Raw genomic sequence first — 26773 nt, 5'->3', positions numbered from 1 at the left:
TTTCTTCATACCATAGGCTATTAAGTTTGCTTCTTTCTTTGCTCCCAATAGAATTTTGTTATTTTACATGATATTTGATCAAATATCAGGAGTACTAACTGCTGAAACATAACTCTCCTATTTAACAACATCAAGTTAGGTAAACCTACCAATCAGATGTTCTCCTTTAATTTCATTTCCAGTGTATCCCTCGTCTAATTAACTCTACTGAATACTACAATTTTTTACACTTCAACATAAAAAATAGTTATTTAAACGTATTTATCTTTTTGGTCAAAGTCACTATTTTTCATTACTAACCCCCTAAATAATGTAATGTAAAATTAAAATAAGTTGATGATGAAAATGACTTTACCTTAGCAGAGAAGAGATAATCAGCGTCTGGAGGGTCCAGTACAGCATCATTCTCTATCACAGGTTCAACATCCTTATGCATCACATGGAAAACGCAAGGTCGCACACTCAGGGATCTATGAGGTGGGAAAACTTCAACCCACTTGAAGGAACTCACAAAGAAGTCTGAAGGAACATACAGGTTGGTGTAGCGTTTCTTGATCTCTAGAACGTCTGCTTCAGGCCTGGTGACAGTATGTAACTTATAATAACAAGTGAAAATGTTAGTAGAAATGTCTGTTAATTGGTTTTTGATTAAATATATCTAGGTGCCCCTGATCAAGAATGAAAGTAGGTACTAAATTAAATTAACAAATAGGCCTAATATAATGAGTTCTAACATATCTTAAACGGTTGTATATGCTAGAAGAAATTAAAAATTTGAAAAGTTTTGAAAATAATAAATTGCTTTTAAGAAGAAATAATAGCCTAATTAGGTTATTTTGTTATTTAAATAATAAACATTTAGTTTGATAAAACTCATATGAATGGCAAAATCAGATATTTTTTTGTAGACATAGAAAACAAAACAAATTATGAAAATGTTATAAAATACAGTACAATGAGAAATTCTATGATTGAGAAACTTGGATTTTTGATTAATTTAAAGGGATCCTTTTGGGGATGCAAATAATAGCTTTGATTAGGAGGGACTAAAACTAATATTTCCACAAAGCTCAAACTTAAAATGTCAATGAAAATAATAATTAGGTACTAAATATTGGCATAATAGAAGGTACAGTTAAAATACAGCAATTTTTGGTGCCATTATACATTGCAGGGTTGCCTCTCTTGGTTAGGGAAAAATCGAGATCCCCCCCATCATAAATATAAGCATAAATGGAATGAAATTAAATGAAAAATGAAATGAAAATGCTTCTTTATTGAGGCGAACTTCAGTTAACCTCTAAAAAACCAATAATAACAACAAAACAATAACAAAAAATACAATAAAGTTTGTAACATAACTACTAATAAAATATGTTAACTTATAACATGGGCACAAGACACCGAAATCGGGACGGGTGGGAACACTGGTCCATTGTATCAAGCTCCTAGTTACAACTTACATGTCAAGGGCAATCTTGGGTATCTGAACCATATATCTAGGAACCACTCGAGCCTTCTTCCTCCTCGGCGTTTTGCTGCGCCTCCTAGGGCTCTTGGCACGCTCTTTCTCCTTCTCTTTTTCCTTTTCTTTTTCTTTATCGTCCCTAAAAAACATGGATGAATATTAAAAATTAACAATTTTCTATCTAGAAAATATCAGGGAAATTTTAGCTGGTTAGTACGGTATTGATAAATTCGTTCTACCTGAAGAACAACATTAATAAAAGGACATTTTAAAGCTTTTGAATACCATTTTATTCTCACAGCTACAATGATTTTGAGGACAAAAGGAAATAGTACAAGCTGAGACAATGTTGACATTACAGTTTGACCAAAAAGGTAACTTAATGCTGAGCTTATAAACAACACTATGCTGCCTAGGTCCCTGACAATGTTGTCCCCTGGACATGAAATGATTATAAGTCTATTTGAAGTAGTTTGTATCCGTCAACATTAAGTTTAGAAACTGGGTTACACATACTATCACATTTGTAGCAATTAAAATTATTACTTTTGAGCCGCATACTAACAGTAACACACTACGCAAAAAACTGTAATAAAATAAAAACTAAGGAAACAAAAATTAAAATATAGTTATTTGTTGTTTACCTTGATCGTTGAGTTTGTACTCGTTCATTTTCTACTCGCTCATTTTGATCAATACTTCTTTGGTTATCCCTGCGTCTTTTTCTATCAAAGTCACTATCATCCCTTCTGTTTCGCTTGTTATTTCTATTTCTTCTATTGAAGTCGTTCACTGGGGAACTATTCATGTCATCGGCTGAAAAAAAAACAAAACCTGGTCAAACTCTATAAAGAAAAATTATCAGTAGATGCAGGAATAGGCTACAAGATAAAAGTATAAGCTTTAAATCTAGTTTACTTAGTCCTGCAAAAAAAACCTATTAAGTTATTAATTAAATTGAACTAAAAACAACTGATTTAGCAGCCAAAGGTATTTCTTTTGTGATACAAGCAAGTGACTTCTTTTTTAAATTTTTAATCTATTGCAAACCAACATTTGGCAATAAATACCAGTTTGGTTTGTAACTTTGTATGATGATAACTTTCTTTCACTAATGCTTATATAATAATAATGCTTATAAATCACTAAAAATCATGACTGTGATATCACCATACACCCTTGCATTGATTAACTATACTGAACAGAGTGAGCTTACAGGAGGAAAAGATTCTCTCTCTCACAACACTTGAAGAGCTACAAACTACCTTCTCCCAGCTCACCATAAAACTAAATACAGCAGAAAAACTACCTACATGGGACGAAAGGTCTTCAATAGCCTGCCCAATCACTTGAAGATCTTAAGAAATCAAGACCTGGAGAGGAAACCCAAATACTGACTCAATGGAACAACCATTCTACTCACCAAAGGAATTCTTTGATCAAAACCGTTAAGCAAGATGAAAATTCAAATTACAATCCATGTATGTGACAGTGACACTATTGTATTTCTTAAAGTAGGGATGGACGGGTCCCGAAAATTCGGGAAATTTTCGGGGAAAAAATATTCCCGATTTTCGGGACGGGATTACATTTGATTCGGGAAGTTTTCGGGACGGGGTATGATCCGATCGTCGGCGATTTTTTGCCGCTTAGCGAGTGACGATGACGCCGCGAGATCATGAGGCCGTGACCGCGGGTCATTTCGACGATCGTGCCGTGACCGCGAGTCTAACCGACAATCGCGCCGTGACCGCGATTCATACTGACGATCGCGCCGTGACCGCGAGTCATACTGACGATCACGCCGTGACCGCGGAATCATACCGACGATCGCCCCGTGCCCGCGGAGTCATACCGACGATCATGCCGTGACCGCGGAGTTATTCCGACAATTGTGCCATGACCGTGGAGTCATACCGACGATCACGCCATGACCGCGAGTCACAAGTTTCTATACCTGTAAATTTTTACCCATTTTTTTGTTTGTATAGATCAGTGCCACAAATGGTAAAAATTGATTTTCTTTGTCTTTTTAGGTAACTGCAATACTCAAGACTTGTTTTTATGCACAGGAAAAAATCCCGTCCCGTCCCGAAAATCGGGAAGGAAATAAAATTCCCACCGCGTCCCGTCCCGAACTAAAAATTGAATCCCGTCCATCCCTATCTTAAAGAAATCTCAATAAAGAAAATTGATCTATTGATTTTTAAATTTGAATCAATTAGTAATACAAGACGCTAAAGTTAAGTTTACTTTATACTTTATACTTTCTTATGAAATGGCGACCATACTATGTAGGTATTTTAAGCCAAGTATGAATGGAGATGAGTGTAGGATGAGTGGCGCGATCTTGTAGTCTTGTTAGTGACTAAGGCCGACATTCCTTAGACACAGCTGTTAATTAATAGCCCAAACAGCTAATGGCACAGCATCCGAACCACATTTTTTCCTTGGTATATACGAATTGGTCTAATTATCAGGATAGTACTGCGGATAGTAGTAGTACTCACTAGTGCGGACGTTAATCCACACCAGGGAGTACAATAATGCACTATGTATAACCGTATGACAAGAGATTATTGTTAAGATGGGTGTGTTCCTAGAAGGGTCTTAGACATCAAGGCGAGAGGGACTGGTTAGATCCCTAGTATATCGTAAAAATTGTACTTGTTTGAAACCCTTTCCATTAAAAAGTATTTGTAATTCCTTCATTGAAAATGCCATTGGCATAGACACAATAAGGATATGTACTCACAAGGAGGGGGGACGTTGTTATAGACAGGGCCGCTGGTAAAGCCCCGCCGGGTGGGCATGTTGCCCCCGTCTTGCCCTCGGTCCATGGGCAGCACCTGTATCCTGGTAGCGTTCCACTTGAAGGGCATGTTGGCATTGTACATAGCCTCCACCAACACCTTGTCTCCTACCTGGGGGTTGGAGCCCTTCACACAGCAACTGTAATACATCAAATTACATACAGTACACTCTTAATTGACCTGTGTGGTGAAAAATCAATAAATTAATCAGCAATTAGGCCTTTACCAAAGGCTTGTTGGTAGAAAATGTCAATGGCATAGACCTAAATAAACACAAATTAAAGTAAATAAAAAACCTAATGACCACTACTTTGGACGCATAACATCTATATATATAATACACTGAGCCGATTTTTGTGAACAGAACTCCTCCCTCATTTTTGGACCGATTTTGATGATTAAAGTGTCAAAAAAATTGCCCTGATCTGTAGATTTGCAAAGTGTTTTTTGTTTTTATATAATATATCTTTATTAGTATGGGCAGGATCTTCTATCAAATTTGGGTTTTCTCCCATAAGATTAACATGGGGGAATCTAAATATTTAATTGGAAACTTTGTCTCCACTAATTTGAGAGAACGGCTGGACGTAGAAACTTGGTAGAGGTGTCCAAAGAAAGGTCTTGGTCTGTAGATGAGTTATCAAAAGAAAAACGAAGTAAATTCGCTTAGGGCTCTGCCCCAGAAGCCTTTAAAAATCCCTCTACAGATTTGTTTACATTTTGGTCATGTGGATAATACTTTTTAATAAAACAGCTGTTAATTTTAAAATTGTATTTTAAACAACACACATTTATTGGGAGTTACTGAATTGTCCAAAAGAAGTATTTGCAATGTTATTTCTGATTTTAAAATTGATTTTCTTCTGTGTCATGTCGTTGCAATATAAAGCTCCATTACGAAATCAGTGGAAAATCCTTTTGTCACAATAACTCTTACATCTTATTGAACTATCTTATATCTTTGACTATTACAATAGACAATGCTTATATCTAATTTCTTTCTCCATTCTTATTCTAAGGATGGTGTCTGCCTTTTTCACACCTTTTTCCTATATTTTATCATATTTTTCTAGACGGATCATCATAGGTTCATGAGATTATTGTCATACTGTACAGTAGACTCCCTCTAGTTCGGCCACCTCGGGACCGGACCACTGGCCAAACTACAAAACGGCCGGACTAACCGGATGTAGTGCATTTTACATAATCAAAATACAAATAATAGTATTGCGCAATCGTGATATGTTAAGTCAATAACCTTGGTTCAGTAATAAAAACTGTAACGTTTAAAATCATGCTTACTCAAGCAAAACAAAAATTACACAACACTGTACATACAGCAATAAATCACGTAAAGAACAGAACAATAGAAAGTCTAGTACTGCAAGCTACTGCTACCGTAGTCAGCATAGGCTACAACTACAAGTTGTTTCAGAACATAAGTAAGTCGATGAAAACATTAGACAACTCATAAAACAGCATAAAATCATAGTACTTAGTCTTAAAGATAATAACGACAGTCGTCAAATAAGATAAAGATAACAATAGATGATGTAAAACACCGCTTATTCTTTCTTCTTTGTTCTTCTCTTCTTTCTTTGGTTTCTCTTCAACCACACAGTCAACAAGTTGCCATGGTTACTAATCACCCAATCACAAACTGTTTTGTGAGATAGCAAACAAGTGCGCAGCAGACATCAGTTGTGTAAAGAGCAGATGATTGTCAGTGCAAGCGGATAGCTTGACCTTGAAGCTAACGATGGCTATTTCTTTGTTTTGCTTTCATTTATTTTTGTCAAATAAACTGTGTTTCAAAAATAATAATGGGGGAACTTACCGCATAAAAAAATGGTCCGAAATATTTAATTATACACTGCATTTCAACATAATAGACTGAAGAAAAACTATTTATTAAATGTTCTCGGTATTTTTGAGGTTACGTAACATAGTTTTACATAGGTAATATGCAACAATTCACCCATAGAAGCACCCGTCAACTAAACTGACATGAATTGTTTACTTCTATGGCTGAAAAACTAAACATTCAAGTTAAATCCTGTCGAAGGCAATTCACCCATGACGATGTGACTTGTCCCCCTGAGACCGGGCCGGACCATCAGGCGGCCGATCCAACCGAAGCCGAACTAGAGGGAGTCTACTGTACATGCTTTCAATCATTGGAAAAACCTTTGATTGTGTAATAAATACAAAATAATATAAGTGCAGAAGGGCACTGTGCCAATTTGAGCCAAGTCCATTTTTTTTTATTAATAGTGGTTTACAGCAACTGGATAAAACATTTTACAATATTTACGTAGAAATATGTGCATGATTTAAAGTCATTAAGCTAAAAACTGCAATATACTGCAGACTTTTCAGAGAGATTACTTCGATTACAGGTAACAGCCAATTTACATTATTTTTTGCTTTTTGGAAATGCCACATTACTATGTCATTCGTATTATTTTTTGCCAATGAATCTGCACAACCATATAAATGAGGAGGCCCCTAAAAGTTCAATAATAAAAGCCAACTTCCCTTCAAGTATATTCCACTACACCTAACATTCCGTAGAGAGATTATATTGACAACTTTATGTAACTGATAAGGCTGAGACAACTAACTGACATCCCCCATGTCAAGGAATTCCAGCTTTAACGGTAACCCCACAACCAATTTCTCAAAACTGTGCTATAGAGGGTTATTCATTGGCTTAGAAGTACGATATAAAGTGACGCGACGTGACAAAGGAAAAATCAAACCACCTCCCTCTGAAGTTAGAACGTGTCTTCCCAACAAACAGATTTTTTTTCAAATAAAATCATAGATTAATTTGTACTACACTGATGAAATCACGGAAGTGTTTTTAAAACTACAAAGATCCACCAATACGATTTTAATACTATTTAAAGGTTCTTCCAAAGGAATAGATACCAGATAGCATACTAACAACTCCGATGACGTACAGTATGGGAAATATTTTATTCATTGAATGATCAAACATATTTGGTAACTAATGCAATTAATATCATTATTGTTTTTACACTTATTAATCTTTAAACAATGCTAAATGCTCAAAATATGTATAATTACACTCAATTTATCGCAGTTAGATGAATTAGCATAAGCCTTTAAAGTAACCGTCGATTTCGAAGGGTTTCACCTAGTATTAAATAAGTAGACGCTTGCTTAACCGGCATGTTTTTTGGCGTTGCCAGATTATTGAACATCTTCTAAAAACCGCCTTTGTTGTGAGATAAGCTAAATAAGAGTACAGTAAAAAAATGAGGAAATAAAGCTAATAGAGTTCAACTCACGTCTGCTGATCGCTAAGTCTGAATTAAAATTCAATATTAAACTTAACTAAACAATTTTATAGTTTAGTCAGAAAACAAAATAGGCTACCTTGTCTGGAAAAACACTTCTTCATCGACAAAGCCAAAGTTGTCCTGCACCTTAGTGACGGTACCGGTGAACACTCGCTGGCGTGGCGTGGCGCCTTGACTGCCCCCCATGTTGTTAGTGCTGTTAGCCACTGGCGCAGTTTGAGCCACTGCCCCGGCTGCGAACGGTGACGCCATGATGGTACGAGTGGGGTAGCTGACAGTGCCTGCCTGCTGGTACAACTGTAACAAGTACAGTGTTAATGAAGAGATATGGTAATAATTTATCAATTACGGTTACTGTCAGTACCACTTTTTCTAAGAAGCTACCAGTGTTGCTACCTGAGCAAAATTGATCTCAGAATAAATTTTTTCGGCACATAGGCTAGTCCAGTCATTAAATAAGACAGAAACTTTGACTTTTTATGTGACATATTTAATGATATATTTGTGATTGTATTTTTAGGATTTAGTGCAGGTATAACTAAAAAGTGTAGGAGGAGGAATTTTAAAATGTGAAATACAGTAGGTTTTGCACTGAATTACAATGGCTTATTTACATAGGTACATAAATAATATAACAAATGGAATACAGAACAAAAGGCACACAGTTATAATTTGGAAAAACATAATTGGTTCATTGACTGGCAGTTTACAATCAAATGAAAAATAAACAATTACAACTTTTAGCTCTTAAACTTTTAACATAACTATAACACTATCTTCAAGTTTAGACAATTTGACATCCTTGGTTTAAAAATTTCAAAACGTAACCACAAGTTATCAAAATGGGGGATAAATTAGAAATTATTTAGGTTTTTGGGGACGTCCAGGATCCAACTGAAATATTGGGGATTTTTGAGAAATTTATGATATACGGTACCAACCAAAAGAATCTGTAGGAGCTCTAGATACATCCTGAGTACCGGTAAGTAAACATTTACTCTTCCTTTTGTTTAAAAAAGTAACACTTTTATGTCAAATCAAGTTTAGGCCTACTTGGAAAGGAAATACAGAGAACTCACATATATGAATGTCAAAAGGTGAGTATCAACTTACAGATGGATCAATAAAACCCTCTAGGGTTAAGAATATCAACTGATGAGGGCTGAAAACAAGTCTAAAACTGGCATGTTAGAGGTTTGCAGAAAGAATTTCAAAAACATTTAAACTCCATGTTGTAGAACTTTATCTTGAAATCCATACCAGTACGGTAAAAATCCAACTATCCGAACTCCAACTATCCAAATCGCCGATTATCCGAATTGCTTACAAAAATAATTTAAAACCACTGTATAAAGAATCGTTGTTAAAGAAGGTAGATACCATGATAGCAGCAAAGTCCAAAACCAGTCTCGCGATCGATCGTGTTAACACCATCAACATCTACCGTGGTCACGGAAACATTGTCATTGTTTTCGTGATCGCAGCAAAATGTGATCCCATGGTTTTGTAGACTCCACCACCCAACAATTCAGTAATGGTAAAGTTGTCGTATTTCGTGACAAAACTTTAACTATATCCCACAGTCGTGTTGACACCACCATCGTCTCCCGTGGTCACGGAAAATCATAATTGTACTCCGCGACAGCTAAAATTTTCCGATCGCGAAATCGTCCCTGAAACGTTCTGCGATTGCAAAAGTAAAAGCATGGTATGACTCGGCCTATTTTCTTTAATAGACTCTGAATTTGGGTAAAATCCAATTAGCCGAATTAATGATTAGGTATAGTATCCAAATGGGGTCCAATCACAATTTAAAGCATAGTTTTAATCATAATTTTTAAGGGTAGTTGGAGTTCTACTGTAATCACTTTTTTGTGGTGTGTTATATGGTAATGTTCTCACCTGAGTTTGCTGTATCCCGGCAGCTCCAGTAGGCTGCATGGTGCTGTTCAGACCCCCCGCTGTGGACATCTGGCTGGTCCCTAAACTACCCATCGCCTGCATGGTCATCCCAGTCTGTAACAACATACAATATGCTATACATCAACTTCTGCGATAACAGCAAACTTACTAAGCGTAAATAGCAACGCAATTATAGCTAATTTTCATATATTTATAATCTGTATTTTTTATTACTTAGCATGAAATTAAACCTATTGACGCTGTAGTCCTGGTAAGTACGGTATGGTAACTAAACAATTTGTTACCATAAACTTGTAAATGCTACAAGATTATTAATTCAGCTAGTTGTCGAATGCATCTAGTAAAATTTTCACTCCAGCATTGCTATAAAATGAATTTGAATTCAGCATGTTTTACGTTAAAAGGATGTTTCAGAAAGAATTACTAAATGTCTAAATATTTACTGTTAGTCTACATCAATTTTTTAATATAAACTTAAACATCTAATTGAATTTGAAATCATTGAAATTAACTAAACTAATCTATATGTATATAATGTTTTAACCCTATTGTTTAACCTTAGCTTTAAACTTGCTTAAGTAATCAATTTCCTTTCCATTGGCATGCAGTTTATCCACAAAAGCCCAACTTCCAGCATAAGCTGGTTTTTTTATTGAAATTTCAATGTTCATAGCTAAATTTAGCATCAAGTAGGCTACAGAGATCCATCACCTACCTGTTGCAACTGGCCAAGTTGGGTCTGCTGGAACATCTGAGCCTGAGGGTATTGCAACATGGCCGCTGCTGCAGTACTACCAATCTGTGTCATCAGCTGGGGCTGCATCTGACTGGTCTGAGACATCTGTTGTGTCATTCCCATACCTTGAGCTGTCACAAACAATGGGTGTAATAGACTGTACCTACAAAGTCCATGAGATGATTTATATTTTAACCACCAGGAGGAATGGGACTTTACACTAACGCCACGCTTACACAAAGCCAGTTAGTGGGCAGCTTATGTGCCTCATGTAACTTTGAATACACTAGAGGCAAGTTATCTGCCCCGTAACTTGTCTGCCTACTGGCCTGTGTAAATGCGGCTATAGAGAGAAGTACCGAGTTAAAAGAATTTAATCTGCTATTTTGATGTCTTCTAAATTTCAGTTTAGGAATGGAAGTGTGCACAAACAGATAACGTAAGCACTGGCTCTGTTTTTACTTACTGATTTTACAGTTAAGTTATTGGTTTTGAATTTTGTTTGGTTTTATAAATTGAAATTTTAAAAACAAATAAATAAGTATAGATTAAGAAGAAAATCCACGGACAAATAAGTAAAAATCAAAACAAGTTATTACTGATGGCAAGATAATATTTTGAAGGACATTTAAAAGTTTTAGGTTGCATGATCAGTATGTTTTTCAGGTTTGAATGTTGTACTTGTAATTATCTAAATATCCTGTTTGGGATTTGGACCGATTATTTAATTTAATTGGACCGATTTAATTAAATGCCAATAGCGTAAAATCACACAAAATGAAATAGAGTTAGGCTAGCTTAGGTTAGAACCGATGCATAACCAAGTTAAAAGGTAATATTAAAGTTTAGTTGCTACCATCGATGTATAATAACTCCCTGGATTGCGCGCTCAGGTTGAAGTAGGGCTCGAAAAACGGTCCGTCGCTACCTCGCTCTGACCGCGTGGAGTGGGGATAAAAGGCATGAGTCACCCTAGTGGCGAGCGTCGCGCCCGCTCTCGCCGTGTATTGCTATGTTAGTTTTGTGGAAATATTCCAAGGATAATTAATTGTAACGAACTTAAGGAGGTTTTATAGGCAGATATAATTAATCTACGTACTTGCTCACACTTTGTAGAGTATGTGTCAAAAGTAAAGCTCATAAGAAATGTAGTGGTGATATAAAAGAGTTAGATTTATTTATATTTGAACATTAACCAGAGCAAAGTATATCACAATAGTTATTTCATCACATATGCATGTCATCATTTGCTTCGGTGAGGCCCAATTATTATTGAGAGACTTTGCATAATTTAAGAAAATATATTTTGTTTATATTATAGTATGTTTCTTTGTCATACTGTGATTAACGTGTTTGGAAAACATATTATGTTGCTAAATAAAATGAGTGTATAATATTTAATGCCAATTTCTCAAATGTATTCATTATTCTCACTGAAGTAAAATAATAACAAAATATTTTCTTAGGTATTAAATACTGCTGTGAAATCCAACATTTATTCTTTGATTCGAAGAATTTTGTTAACTATAGACTACCGGTAAGCATTAAAATGCATAAACATACGCCTGTAAATTTGGTTACCATTCTTCGTAATGTAATGACATATTTGATGTAATATAATGATAATTAAATGCTAGAAACTTGGTTTCTATATCCCATAAACTGATGCTGAGCCGGCCGAGCTCCTAGCGCCAATGCCGCGCCAAGCGATTTTATGCCTATTTTTAATCGCTTAAAAATGATACAAGCAGGCTCCGTATCAAAAAAAGCTTCAAATAAAAAATAAAATTCATACTTTGATCTAAAACTTTGCCGCAGGAATTTTTTTCCTGACCAAAAAATAAAAAAGTTCCTCGCTTACTACATTTTTCATGTTTTTAATGGTGTTAAAAAACAATCATCTGTTTTAATTTGCCTAAATAAATTATAAAAAATATGTAATGTAAAAACTAGCTACATAGTAATGAGCACTGGTTTTTCCAGAAAAATAATATATCAATTTGAAATTTTTATGTTAACAAATAAGTGTAGCAGAGCAGGTTGAGTGAATGTATGTTTGTGTAAAACAGAGAGGTTCATTCGGCCCGTCCGCCTCGGTATCCCGCCAATTCGATTGGCGGGCACGGACCGTTTTTCCACCACCTAGCGCGCTATCCAGTAGAGTTATTATACATCGATGGTTGCTACAAGCAAAACACTGTCATTGACTGGCCACCAGGGTACTTTTATCAGTAACTGATTTGATTGCGAGATAGGTATAATCCTTGCAATAAGTAGGCCTAGAATCATTTGTAATAGCCCCCATACTAATTGGAATTGAGTATGCATATTGCTATATTACATAGTGGCTAACACCAAAACCAAAAAGGATTTTTAAGTTTAGGTCTAGGCCTACTCTCTACTTAGGTTTTTTTTAAACTTTATCTGAATAAGCCAAATTTAACCAAATTTATAGCATGGATTAACACTTTGTGTTTAGAAAAAGGTAGGCCTACACATTATTATTATTTTAAGTCTGAGTGTGTGTGCCCCTTGTTCAGTTCAATACCCATACTTACTGTTTAATAACGGCTACTTTAAAATACTATTACGTAGTAAACCATACAAGCTGTCCTATAGGTTGGTAATCTATATTTACATTTTTGGAGTACAACAAATGCTATCAGCAATCTCACTTGAATACTTTCTCCCTTAGCTTGTCAACCTAGGCCTTGCTAACCTAGGTGGGCGTAACAATGCTTTTTATGGCAAACATCACACAAGTTGTAATAACTTTTATTTTTACATTAATGAGGTTGGTGCCATTCTGTTAACATGTTCACTTTGATATAAATTAGAATTACAAGTGCCTCCTAAAATTAAAAAAAAAAATGTTTTAATACTTATGAGTAAATTATGTCCAGATGTCCAAATGGTAAATTGGACTTGAACACTCATCTATAAAAGAAGGATTGGATGACGCCATTTCCGGTACTACAATTGTGGTAGGACGTGACTGGTACTGACCCATGTACTGTTGTCATTCAGTTTTTTGGTTGCACAACCCCAGAGACACGCATAAAATTGTTCTATGCAAGTAGAAAGCCATAAAAAATATGTATGTATGAAAAACATTCATGTACATGTATGTTTAGCAACACTAAACGTAAGTGCTAATAGGCCCTCAGTAGCCTATTGCCAAATGGAGGGAAAAAAGCAGGGGCGAATTATCCGGATACTTGATAAAAAAAACACCGCAAACAATTTGGAACACAATTTTGAGGTAAGGTTCCTCACACAATGCTACACTACAGTCATTATCGTTATTCTGTTCCATGTTTCTAATTCTAATCCTAAACCACACACAAACTTACCTCGTTCAAAAAGCACTGACATAGTAAGATACAAAAATGACCGATCCAAAAACGACTTGTACCAAAATGAAGAACATAACCGGCACTAACTTAAACAATGATCCCTGCAGAATGCTGGGCTTATACTAAGGCAATGTTAGTGAGGAAGCGCAGTAGTAAGTTTCATTTAGGCCTATAGTAGGCCTACTGTGCTTCCATATTATTATTCTAGCTTTACAAAAATTGTAGTAGTCCGCAGCGAACATGTTAAAGAGTTAAATGAGCTATAATATAATTAATTGTACTAAATTTTTATTAAAATTGTTCGATCCATTTTTTTAATCAGATTTTTCTGTTAATTTTTTATAAGAGGATCACTATTAAAAACCAAAATTAAAAAAAGAATAGCCTATAATAAATACTTTGCTTTAATACTTTCTTATTAAATGGCGACCATACAAAGTAGGCATTTTAAGCCAAGTATGAATGGAGATGAGTGTAGGATGAGTGGCACGATCTTGTAGTCTTGTTAGTGACTAAGGCCGACATTCCTTAGACACAGCTGTTAATTAATAGCCCACAGCTAATGGCAACTAGGCGACCTACAGTTTATAGTGGAATCCGAACCACATTTTTGCCTTGGTATATACGGGTTGGTCTAATTATCAGGATAGTACTGTGGATAGTCGTAGTACTCACTCGTGCGGACATTAATCCACACCAGGGAGTATCGCATCCACAGTGCATGCCTATAAATATCCACAATTCGTGACCTAGTAGCTGGATTACAGGACGACGCCAACCGTCCCAGAAAAGAAAAACGCCAGGAGATAGGCCCTATTATGGACTAGAGTACCGAAATACCAAATTTCATCAAAATCGGACCACATGTGTTGTTGGTCTGTAGCTCTGTACACATACACACACACACACACACACACACAGATATCACTTAAAAATCACTTTTTTGGGTCAAGGGGAACCTAAAAGTGGTATTTCCATCAAACACTCAAACTCGAAAATTTTGGCGAAAACAATACTTTCTCCATATCTATTGGGAAGAAAGTAAAAAATGAGGACAAATTAGTTAGGCTAAGTCTACTTACTTTGGCGAACCCATGGTGGATTCTTAGCTGCACCACCACCCCCACCAAATTGAGACATTGCTTCTGAAACATTGACATAAAATTTAAACATTTTACTAAGCCTACTTTGTGATATACTTAGCATAACTTAGGCCTGTATAAAATTGTTATTGAATACCCCTGCCGCAGCAACTTCATTTTTTGGTGGTATGATTGGATTTTTACTTCACTTTACAAAACTTATTGTTGTAAAGTAAGAACTAACTGTTGTATAAAAAAAGAATTTACAAAATGCTTGTTATTTTGTTGCTCATTTCACCAACTTTAAATGTCTTTGCATTATAGTAGTTTACACAACGATCGCATAAAGATTGTTTATGCAAATTGTGTACACTACTTTAAACATAACTTAAAACTGTTTTTAATTGATTAACAATTGCTACTGTAACTTCTAAAAGATGTAATATTTTTTGTTTATGGCCACTCATTGTCACTGATAGTGATAGCCTACTCATTTTACCAGCCACTCATTAGCAATTAAATTGGTCTTAATCATTTCAAAATTCCGTTTGATAACAGAAAAGGCATGTAGAGAGTTTCAACGGAATTTTAAAATGTTAACTTACAGCAAGTTTGATTAGTTAGGTTAGGGTAGTTTAGTACAGTTTCATTTTAGTTTTGATGTTTGTTTGTTTTCACGTCCAGTGCCTTTGGATGACTGAAATCTATCATCGCTTGCTGATTGGTTCCTGGAATCTGGAACCCAGCTTCAGCTGTCTCTAGTAGACATTTCTGAATTTCGATATGACTAATCAAAGTCATTTTAAATTTAATTGAACTTTTAAGCTTTTAAATTGAATTAAATTTAATTAACGTCTTTCAACCCCGATACGCGTAATTGAGTGTGTGTTCTGACTACCGATCATTTACAGGTTATCTCTTTTTAAGGTAGATGGGGACAAACCCCTTGCCAATTTAGAATTACATTCACTCAGAATGTATCATTCAAGTTTCAAAACCAAATCCTGACCTCTCCAAGTATCGGAATTGTCAAACGTACCGTCTCGGGTGTGTACGATCCATGTATCGTGTGTGGTTTGAGGACTCGAAATTGATTGAGCCTGCGCTAAGTCAAATACAACTGACCAAGGCACAGGCTAATAAATAATATCCATATCCAAACTAAACATTTACAAATTTACAACTTATAATCACGATGTAAACTGATGGGATTTTTAGCATCTGTCCTAACTTAGCCTACACTCACTCGAATGAAAAATATTGATAGATAGATTATACGATATAAATTAGCCTACCTATCCATTATTTCATTTGGTTAGTTAGGTTAGGTTAACATAACTAACCAAACTTATATCTTAGAAATCTAATCGATATAGGGTGAAGTGGGGTAGGCCTAAGTCGAACCAGGTTTTAGCATAGTTTAACTTTGACCTTATTGCTCAGGTAAATATTATAGGCCTAGTTGTAATTGTGAAAATTTTTGTACCATTGCTAGGCCTACAACTATTTAGCTTTTTAAAGACAATAACTACCTAAAAAAAATACCTATATATTATAAAGAAACGTAAAGTCGCAAAATCTTATAAAAATAGGAAATTATAACAAAAAATAGCACTGAAACATTGTGTGTGGTTACAGTATAACTCTCTGGACAAATGTGAGTGCAATTGCAAATTTTCACTTGAAAAAAATGTTTGTCAATGTAGGCCTATAGTTTTTTATACATTGACGACTGATAATCGTGACAACTGACGAGAGTGTCGTAGTTTGTTGCCTCTGCAACTCTCAGCTTCTAGAACTGTTAGGCTACTTGGAAAATCTAAGTTGTATGAAATGCAATAAATTTGAAGTGATATTCTGAATCTACAGGCAAACAATAGTTAGTGACCTATCGGTAACGGAACACAAAATATTGTTACATTTATTTAAAAAATGTTAACATAAAAATTGACAAAGTTTGACCTTTGAATTTAGGTACAGTAGACTCCTTCTTATCCGGACACCTTTTAACAGGACATCGGTTTAACCGGACTACACTTGGCGGAAATGATATCTCTTTATCAGCACATTAGTTTAACCGGACTAGATCGGCAGGAAGTGGGCAGTACTGAAATGACTGTTCTCGTGGGAAAGATTTGAGAACAGTGATTATGTGTCTAAATATAATGCTCTCCTAAATTTAAGTAAAATATAACAGTAAACAGTCCTTTTTAACAAGTTTTTGGGGACGTCGGTTTAACCGGAAAACCCGTTAAGATATCTGGACTGGCCTCGGTACCGAGGAGTCCGAATAAGAGGGTGTCTACTGTACAGTAACTTAAAAAAAAAATATTTTTTTTTATAAGTTAAGCCTATGTTAGGCCTACTTAGCTTTTTAAGGTTGAGAACCTTAAAACAAGGCCAGTTGATTGATAAGCTACGGTTAAACACTTGCCCCCTGGTTCTAAACACTTACCCCACTTCACCCTATCGAGCGATATATTCATTCGAATGAGTGTAGGACAGACTACAGTGCAGCCAACTGATGATCACACCAAAACTCGAGACTTGTTAGTTGTTAACTAGTCAACATGATCGAGGTTACTTAACTTAAGATAGGCTAGTCAGACAAAATTCAGAAAAAATTTGGCAGTTTTGTGATGTGTAGGCCTAGGCTATACACATAGTGCAACTGATTTTGCTCGAAATTTCCATTCATATACCCAATGTGCTCGTAGGTACTCATTACTATAGGCTACTCATAATGCTCAATTACAGTTCCCTTTGTGAGATAAAGTTCATCTAAGTTACCTTACTTATCCTAAATGTAACAAAGTGCAAGAGTTTAGAATCTTATCTTTCAAATGTTAAGTTACGTTAAGAGGCTACAAACTATTCCATTTTACAATCGTTTTTAACCATTCATTTGGAGTTAGCCAAAACATTGAAAACGCGACTAGGCCTAGGCCTATTATAGTCGCTGCCACTACAGAAACCACCCAACTTACGGCGAGATGCGCTGCCAGTTGGAGGGTTAACATGCCCAACTTACCCATGCTTATTTTGTCAATGTACTTAGGTAACTTAAGTTAAATATTAGTATAAACAGCATAAAGTTATTTTCCATATATTTCACCACTCTCAGACCAAAACTGAACAAGATAACTTATGCTTCAGTAAGCTTATGCTTAAGTTACAGTAAAATAGTGCAGAAACTAGGTAAGTTAGGCCTAAGTTAGGCGCGTAAGGGAGCGACTTGTCACCTGGTGTGGGCAGTGCTAAGCTAACATGAGGAGCGTAGTCGACGTGACCTAAAATTACTCCTAGGCATTTTTTGTTTATCAGCGGCAGGTTGCTTGATGTGGAATATTGTCTACATTTCATTTAATGTAGGCCTAGACTAAAACTTACCCATTTTTATTCTTTCTCAGGTTAGCACAGGTTGTGTCCTGTCAGGTTCCACATCTCAAACCTTAGCTTTAGAAAAGTAGCAGAGCTTCTATGGGCAAATATTTACCGTAGGCCTACTTACACTGGGATATTATTAAGTTATGTAATTTTTATATGTCTACTTACAGTATTTTTCACGCAGAATCCAAAAATGCAAGACAGTTTTTGTCGGAGAGATTCCTAAGTAGCCTTAGTGGCCGTAAAACGAAGTTTAAGATTACGAACCTAAAGATAATTGAGCGGTACTGAAGGTAATGGTATAAGTAATATGGCTCGGTCTGGAAGGGTCCGTACTGAGTGAGGAGTGCGGACTGAGTGAGAAGAGCAAACAGCTGTTTATACTTGATCTAATGCGGAATGAAATCAAATAATTAGTTTAAAACCAAATAATCAGTTCTTATTAAGGCATGTGAGGAAGGTAGGTAGGGTTTTATGCGGATTCGTGACTTTATGTGTTTTAAAGTGAGGTTAGATTAGGAAGGTAAAGGTTAGGTTATAATGAACCTAACCTTTAACTTACCTAATCTAACCTCACTTCAAAGGACTTAATACAGTCACGAATCCGCATAAAGTCCAACCTATCTTCCTCACATGCCTTTTCTGACATAAAATGCGATTTAAACATTGATATTAATTAAGGTTGGGTTGGGTTAGGTTATATTAGATTATGTAACATCATTTATTAGCTGCTGATACTCGTGAAATTATGCACTGTGGCACGTTTTCAATTTTAGGCACAATGGGATTAGGCCTATGTAGGCTACTATGGGATTATGGACTATGGCTAGTGATGTAAAATACCCGGGTATTTAAAACTCGGGGTAAATACCCAAAATCCATAAATACCCGGGTATTTTGGGTATTTATGAAATCGATTGAAATTCATTTATATTTGCCCCTAAATATGTTATTGTTATTATTACATGATAAATTAGGATAGTCTATAACACCTTTTACAGTAACTTTAAGCTTTGCTAGTACCTTTTATCTAATGATTCATCACTTTTTTTTAAATATTACATTTAAAGTTTCTAAATAAGCATTTAGTTTTGTGTCTTAAATCGAGTAACATCAGTTAAATTTTTAAAAACTTGCTAAAAGATAGTATATTAAAAAAGGCTGTGACTATTTCAATTGTTATCATTTTATAAATTTATAACCAATTAAATAACATTCAAACAAAATTATTTTAATTTATAAATATCCAGGAATTGTTGGGTACCTATTTATGATGCAATAAAAACAGTTGAACTTGCCATGAATAGTTTTATTAACAATACATTATTGCGTAGGCCTATAACATTTTAGAATACTCCAAATTCCTAAGGCCTGATTGACATAGGCAGAATACTAAAAGTAAGTTTAATTAATCTTTTCTGTGTTACCGCTTGGTTGGAAACAATAATATATTTGGATAAACCTACTAAAAAAATGTATCTCCTGTTTTTTGGCCTAACTTAATATAATTTTGATTTATAAGATTTATAAGAATAAGATTTATTGTGCTACCGATTCAAATGTTATGTATCACAAGTTTATGAAATTAGTTTTTTTATTTTGATACCATTGATACTAACAAAAGATCTGGAACAAAAATATGATTAAATCCTGCCATACTACTGATTGATTTTTAATTATTTTCTTCTTAAAAGTTGTTAACACATAGGCCACTACTAGGTTAAATTTTCCTGTCTTTCTAAATAATAATTAGCCTATTACTTAACAAATTATTTTTCTTCGCTTTCAATAAAATAAATTCATCTCTCTATCATAGGAATTAAAAAAATCATAAGTAGTCAGGGCCAGTGCAACCATGCGACCAGGGTATTTATGCCGATTATGCTTTATGCTGAGACCTGGGTATTTATGGCGATAATACCCATAAGTAAAATGCTAGTAGTGACCATATGAAATGTTGTTTAACACATTTAATATCATTTTACTATACTTACAGGGTAATAATTAGAGGTGGGGAGCAAATAACGCAGCCGTTATTTAATAACGGTTATTGGACGATAACTGTTATCGGCAACAGCTGTTATCGAAAACTAGGAGTTATCGATAACCGTCAAAATAACCGTCTGCTCTGCTGTGCAATTGTTATTTTTAGTAACGGAGCGTTTGCCAATCGTTTTAAAATATTTTTATTTGTGTATTTTTGACATTAACTAACATTTTGTAGCAAATAAGATAACCACTTGGCTGTATATAATATCGGATTTGTTTAATAATCTCATAAAAGTATAAGTAATTGTTATGGTTACTGCCACTCAAGACTGTTGCTGTAGTGCAGCAAACACACACGGCTGCCTAACAACTAGAGTTATTAAATAACTGCGTGGTGTGGTAGCGACGGTTATCCAATAGGCACAGGCAGCCATACGGCTGATCGACAACTGGAGTTATTAAAATAACTGCGAGGCAGCGACGGTTATCCAGTAGGCCCAGGCAGCCATACGGCTGATCGACAACTGGAGTTATTAAAATAACTGCGAGGCAGCGACGGTAACCGTCTCTCAAACTGCCGCGTAACAACTGTGGCGCAGTAGATAGCCATACGGCTGATTGACAACTAGAGTTATCCAATAACTGCCTAGCGGCGACGGTTATCGGGCAGCCTGAGTTTCTTGCCAGTTGCCAGTACTGCTCAGCTCGGCTGAGAGTTATTTGATAACCGTTATTTTAAACAGTTATCGTAACGCAGCTGCTGGGCAAATAACAGCTGGGCATTTCTGACAGTTATCCCCACCTCTAGTAATAATTGCAAAAAAACATCTCAATCTTTTCTAACTTTAATACAAATTATAAATACCCAATTTATATTTACCTACCCACTGGGTATTTACCCGACCCACATCACTAACTATGGCACGTTCATTAACAGACGTTGAGGATTGGAATGAGGCCGATCATGTTGGCAGTGGCCTAGCTTCTATTACTGATATTTTACGTGAATGAATTCTATTTTGTTTTATAATTTATGTTGATGTGATTAATAGTTTATGTATCGTAGTTGAATTAAGTTATTGTATTTTCTAAACAGCACCAAAGTCCATTTTCTTTTAAAAATCTAGGCATAGTTATTGCATATTGTAGGCCTAAGAACTCTGATTTTACTCTCATGGCGTCGTGTGTGGTTTTGTCTGTTTAATATCGAATTTAAACAACTGACAGCTGTTTCCACTCCACAAACCTTCCACCCTATTAGTGTTAGTCGCCACTAGAACTTGGACTCGTCCATAGGCCTACCACAAATATGTTAATAGCCTAAATCAACAAAACTGAAGCTTAATATTGATTATTTAACTGTACGGCCACTTAGGAATCTCTCCGACAAAAACTTAATTGCATTTTTGGATTCAGCGTGCAAAATACTGTAAGTAGACATATACAAATTACATAATATCCCAGTGTAAGTAGGCTACACTAAATAATTACCCTCCTATGTCAAGAGCTGACATCACTTATTCTATGAAACTAAAAAGGATTGGCTGCACTTTACTTGACGTCCTACACTCATTCGAATGAAAATATCAATCGATATATCGATTAACCGATTGGTTCATTCGATATATCGTTTGGTTAGTTAGGTAAGGTTAACCTAACCTAACTAACCAAACGATATATCGAATGAAAATATCGAATCGATAAAAAACAATCGAACGAGTGTAGGACGACAAGTAAAGTCTAGCCAAAGGATCAAACCTCTCTGAGGTCGGAGAAATCTAGCCTAGCCTAGGCCTAGCCTATATTGACCATACATAGTTGGAGAGAGCGAAAACATTAGTCTAAATCTTAAAAAATTCATGAGTAGGCCTAGGCCTAAACAAAACTAAAATGGATAAACGGGTGTTAAGTAATGGTTTTGGAAACCGGAACCAATGTGTGGCAAAGTAATTTAACAAACAAGGTTGAGATGGTACACAAATATTAACTTACGGCCTATGTTGATAAGTATGCCTAGTTAGTAGTTTTACAAAAAATGTGGGGTAAAGTAGCCTACTTACGTAAAATATGTTATGAGGTAGATCGTGGACGACGTAAACAATAACCCGAATATGTTCAAAGAAAGTAAAGTCTAAAACTAAAGAAAGAATTAGTAAGAAAAGCTTAGTTTAGGTTCCTTCTTCTGGAATCTGGCATCTTCCCTTGTCCCTTCTTCTTCTTCCGTCTGAGTCTATCACTTCACTTCCACTTCAGTCAGTGAGTCTGAGCACAGAATATAGAATATTGATATTCTGTGGTCTGAGTCAGTAGTGTAGATTGGTTGAGTCTTGAGTCTTCCTAGTTCTTATACTGTAGTTCCTTCCTTCGCTCAAATTCAATTTAATTTAACATGTCGGATCATGGGGATGGGATCCAGATCAACCTATCTTTATCTTTCCTTATCGATCTATCTTTAGGGAACTGAAGATCCTCACAGTGTACAGTCAATGTGTTTACAACATACTCACACTCCTGAAAGAAAATAGGAGCGACTTCATGAAAAGGGAAGACCATCATAACTACAGCACTCGAAGAGCTCAGGATTTAGACCTTCCGCGCTGTCGACTCGAACGGACCTTGAAGTCAATGGAATTTACCTCGTTCCTCTTTTGATGGCTCACCTACAGAACAAGACCTTTCTTTAGAGACCCCTACCAAGTTTCTACGCCCAGCCGTTCTCTCAAATTAGCTGTGACAAAAACACCTTTTTCCTCCATAAGAATAACATGGGATGGGAATTTAAAGGCCACTGGGGCAGAGCCCTAAGGGAATTCACCATGTTTCTCTTTTGATCGCTCATCTACAGACCAAGACCTTTCTTTAGACACCTCTACCGAGTTTCTACACACAGCCGTTCTCTCAAAATAGCTATGACAAAGAAAAACAGTTTCAAATTAATATATAGATTATTATTAAATATTTCATGTTAACTTATTTACATAATTTCACGTTTAAATAATTCACTCAGATTTACCCCCCTTTTAAACATTATTAGCTAAATTCCTTTCTACTCCTTGCACAGGTTAAATTATGAATTTAACGAAAAAAAATACGTTGTATTCTAAAACTAACTTGCACTCTATGCGCAAGGACTTATGTTGTTTATCATTGTTTAATGTTGATGGCAATAAATGGATTTGATTTGATTTGTGAATGGCGCCATTCAATAGCACTCTTAAAGAAATTGGGAGAGCTCTGGACCATGCATGGGATGTTTTGCTTCAGTAAAACAGTATGCTTAATCTATGGTAAAAGTCAATTATATTAGTTACATAAAAATATTTGGCATACAGTTAACTGATAAAGATGGCATACTTGCACTGATAACAGCACACAAAGTAGCCAATTGCTGCATTTACTTACTTTTGCCACTCTCATTTTTTTGCCACACTCCAGTATTTCAGCAAAAAATCAGCATATCCGAAGTCCGAAATTCCGAAACCACTAGCCAGAACCACTATGGAAAAGGAATGGAACTGGTAAGTGTGAACGTCATGAAATCGTTCCTCTGAAATCGAATGAGTATGACGTCAAAGAGCGTCCCGTGAGCCTTGCAAGAACTGAACCCGAGGCAACTTAAGGGTGCACTCTACCCCTGCCGTTTTGTGTAAACGCAAGGGTCTGGGTCTAGGGCAACAGTGTTTTCGAGGGCTACACTCAATGTTATGGTGGCATTTTGAAGAGGATTAAATAATATATAGATTATGGTGGTTTCAATATGTTTAATATCGTACCATAAGGCCTGAAAATCTTCTTTGAATGTAGACGGAAAACGGCAGTTTTAAACTGCTTTAACTCGTTATAGAATTGTTACTTTAAAATTCTAAAACCTGGGTCGCAAAGATTGTTCTTTGTTCTGTAAAACTCCACTCATTGTTTTTTACTAGCATGTTTGGGTAGTTTACAAAAGCAGTTGCCGTGAACGTCTGCGAGCCGCGGCGCTATTCAATGGCGCAACCGCGCAACATAGCTACTGAGATTTCCGAGCTGAGGTAGAGCGCACACTGAAAAAATATACGAAAAAGAAAGTTAGGCCTAAACATGAAAATCATGGTGGAGGGAAAAACATAGGTGTAATATTCCATTCCCGTCATGGGCTGAGGACACCCAGAGATTGCAAAAAGAAAATCACCTGATTGCAATTGACGAGTTCCAAATCCTAATTTTGTTTTTTTAACAATTTTACACTAGTTTTGAAACCGTCTTTATAACATTTAGTAGAGTTATATATGAAATCGAAGCAAAATGGGCAAATATACAATTGAGCAGGATTAGCATGACCTAAAAAAATAACTTAAGTTAAAAAAATAACTTTTAGTTGCAGATGTTTGTTTGTGAGAAGCGCGAGAGGAGCAGTAGTGGGGCGGTGGTGGGGCAGGCGCTCCCTAGAGGGGAAGGGACACCCACCGCACTACTATAAGGGTCGCCATAGATCTTGACCGATGAATCGGCACTACTAGCCATCCTACAAGTTTTCAACAAGCTATCGTCGGACCAGTGATAAGGGTCGGGTCGTAAAGCCGCCTATTGTCCACCACGGAGGGCGGCTCGACCCTCATTAGTGCCGCTCGGTCGCACTCAGTAAGGAATCTGATACCATAAAATAATTCTCTTAAGGAATAAAAATAGTTGAGAATAATTGTGATAATGAGATTTACCTTGAAATTTCGAGTATTTTTATGTAAAATTTGGAGTAAATCGGCCAATTTTCACATATTAATTTTTCTCTAAAGAGGTATGTTTAACCAATTGCCGAGTTGAGTCAATATTTACAACAAATGACTTGAAATTTAAAGACGATATAAAACGATTATTTTCAATATTATTTTTATTCCTCAATCGAATTTTTATTCCTTGATTCGATTGACTAATACGTCGTGCTGCCTACGGCTCAGAGAAGCGTGTAGCCTATACGATTGTAAGGTTGTATAACGATTAAACATTATTTATCATGAATAAATTTAAATTAACTATCCCATTTTTATGTTTATATATTTATCGGATTTGGATGTTATAAAGTGATCACTGCCCTAAAGCTAACATAATTTGTTTGAAGTTGGTATTGTAATATATCCAAATATTATACAGAAAAATCAGGTTTAAATGTTATTTTTGGAGTTTATATGGGTGCGTTCGAGCCCAATTAAATGCAACTCAAGTATTAGTACGTCCAGTAATATCCCATTATGAAAAACGGTCATGGCGTAAAAAAATTAACAAGTACACTAACAATGTTAATAACATCAATATGGTCATTACTTACATCAATTAATTTCCGGACTTCAAATTTACAATTCCTCTATCCCAGAAAGGTCCATCTCTTCTCCTTCAGATGGTTCATCTGCACCTTCACTGTCCTCACTGTCACTTTGTCCTAAATCAACAATAACAGCATCATGAAACTCGTCAATTAATTGTTCTCTCTCAAAATACTGATCTTCAATACTTTTCACGTGACTGCAGCACTTTTCCCACTCACTGGCACCGATTTCAGATACCTTCGCTTCAACTAATCTCATAATACTGTTCATGTTAAACTGAGTGTTGCGTTCAGCTACATAACCCTTGATCTGAGACCAGATGAGTTCGATGGCATTCAGGTCAGGGTGATACGGAGGCAGACGAAGAACCGTATGACCACTGTCATTCCCCTCTAAGATTTCGTCTAGACTGTATCTCGTTGGTGGTTTATTTTGCTGGATTAGGTTGAGAAGCTCTGCCTTAAACATTGTTGGTGTGAAATCTATGTTGTGTTGAGTCAACCATGCCTGCATGTCCGCCTTTAGAGAACTTTTTGTTGGGATTTTATCCAGTGTCACATTGTGATAAGAGGCATTATCAATAATAATTACCGATCTTGGTTTCAGATTTGGCAACAGTTTTTCTTGTACCCACTTTTCATAGTTAACAGTGTTCATGTTTTTGTGATAGTCCCCTGTACTTTGGCTGGCTTTCCACTGGAGAAATGTGTTTGGTATAAAACCATCTTCTCCACCTGCGTGTACGATGATTAGACGGTCTCCATTACCAACTGGAACATGAAGTCCACCATTTGTACTATCCTGCCATGAACTTGGAGTAGCGTGATTGGTTACCACATACGTCTCATCGGTGTACACTATTGGTCGGCCTTCCCTTCTAAATTGTCTCATTTGCCTAATAAAATTTATCCTTTTGTTTCTTATATCTTCTCTTTCAATTAGGATTCTTCTGTTATTCCTAGTCTTTCTCCACTTGAAACCCAGTTCTTTCAAAATTCGCCTCAAACTTGTGTTGGAGCCTTTGAAATCGATGGCTTCGGAAAGTCTCAATCGCAACTTCTCAACTGTCGGGACACATTTGTCAGATACATAGAAATTATGTACAGTTCTCCTAACAACTGCTTTGTTAAACTCATCCATTTCTGTAATATTCTTTTTAATTTCTCGTTTTTTATCTGGTGTCAAAAATGAAGCAGTCTCACCAGGGGGAGTGTTATTTAGTTTTACAGCTTCTTTTGTAATCCGGTGTATGGTACTTACAGAAACACCCGTTGCTCTGGAACATCTTTCCTGGCACCTTTTCACTGGCACTATGAAATGATTTTCATTCCACTGTCTAGCTTCTTCTTTAAAAAAGTTTAATACATTACACACTATTTCCCTAGACTGT

The 26773-nt window shown here is 35.9% G+C and overlaps 2 protein-coding genes across 2 annotated transcripts in view; both read right to left on the bottom strand.

Moving 5' to 3' along the window:
* The window catches only part of LOC128989616 (cell division cycle and apoptosis regulator protein 1-like), a 40674-nt gene extending 18394 nt beyond the window's left edge, over positions 1 to 22280 (bottom strand). Inside the window, exons 1-9 of the mRNA XM_054411555.1 lie at positions 22144 to 22280; positions 14708 to 14770; positions 10249 to 10400; positions 9513 to 9626; positions 7687 to 7907; positions 4224 to 4420; positions 2113 to 2284; positions 1464 to 1607; positions 356 to 578 (exon numbers count right to left, since the gene is read on the bottom strand). Coding sequence (XP_054267530.1) covers positions 356 to 578; positions 1464 to 1607; positions 2113 to 2284; positions 4224 to 4420; positions 7687 to 7907; positions 9513 to 9626; positions 10249 to 10400; positions 14708 to 14765 — 1281 coding nt within the window. The 5' untranslated portion in view covers positions 14766 to 14770; positions 22144 to 22280. The remainder of the gene's footprint in view (positions 1 to 355; positions 579 to 1463; positions 1608 to 2112; positions 2285 to 4223; positions 4421 to 7686; positions 7908 to 9512; positions 9627 to 10248; positions 10401 to 14707; positions 14771 to 22143) is intronic.
* Positions 22281 to 25410: 3130 nt separating this feature from the next.
* Positions 25411 to 26523, bottom strand: LOC128989207 (uncharacterized). The gene has a single exon (XM_054411080.1). It carries the CDS (start codon positions 26521 to 26523, stop codon positions 25411 to 25413), a length of 1113 nt encoding a protein of 370 aa, XP_054267055.1.
* Between the last annotated feature and the right edge of the window lie 250 nt (positions 26524 to 26773).

This window comes from Macrosteles quadrilineatus, unplaced genomic scaffold (assembly GCF_028750875.1).
Source record: "Macrosteles quadrilineatus isolate MER2022 unplaced genomic scaffold, UCM_ALF_1.0 Scaffold_3__2_contigs__length_128488019, whole genome shotgun sequence".
In the NCBI taxonomy this organism is placed as follows: Eukaryota; Metazoa; Arthropoda; class Insecta; order Hemiptera; family Cicadellidae; genus Macrosteles; species Macrosteles quadrilineatus.
The sequence above is the reverse complement of the archived record's forward strand: the minus strand, read 5'-3'. Positions and strand labels throughout refer to the sequence as shown.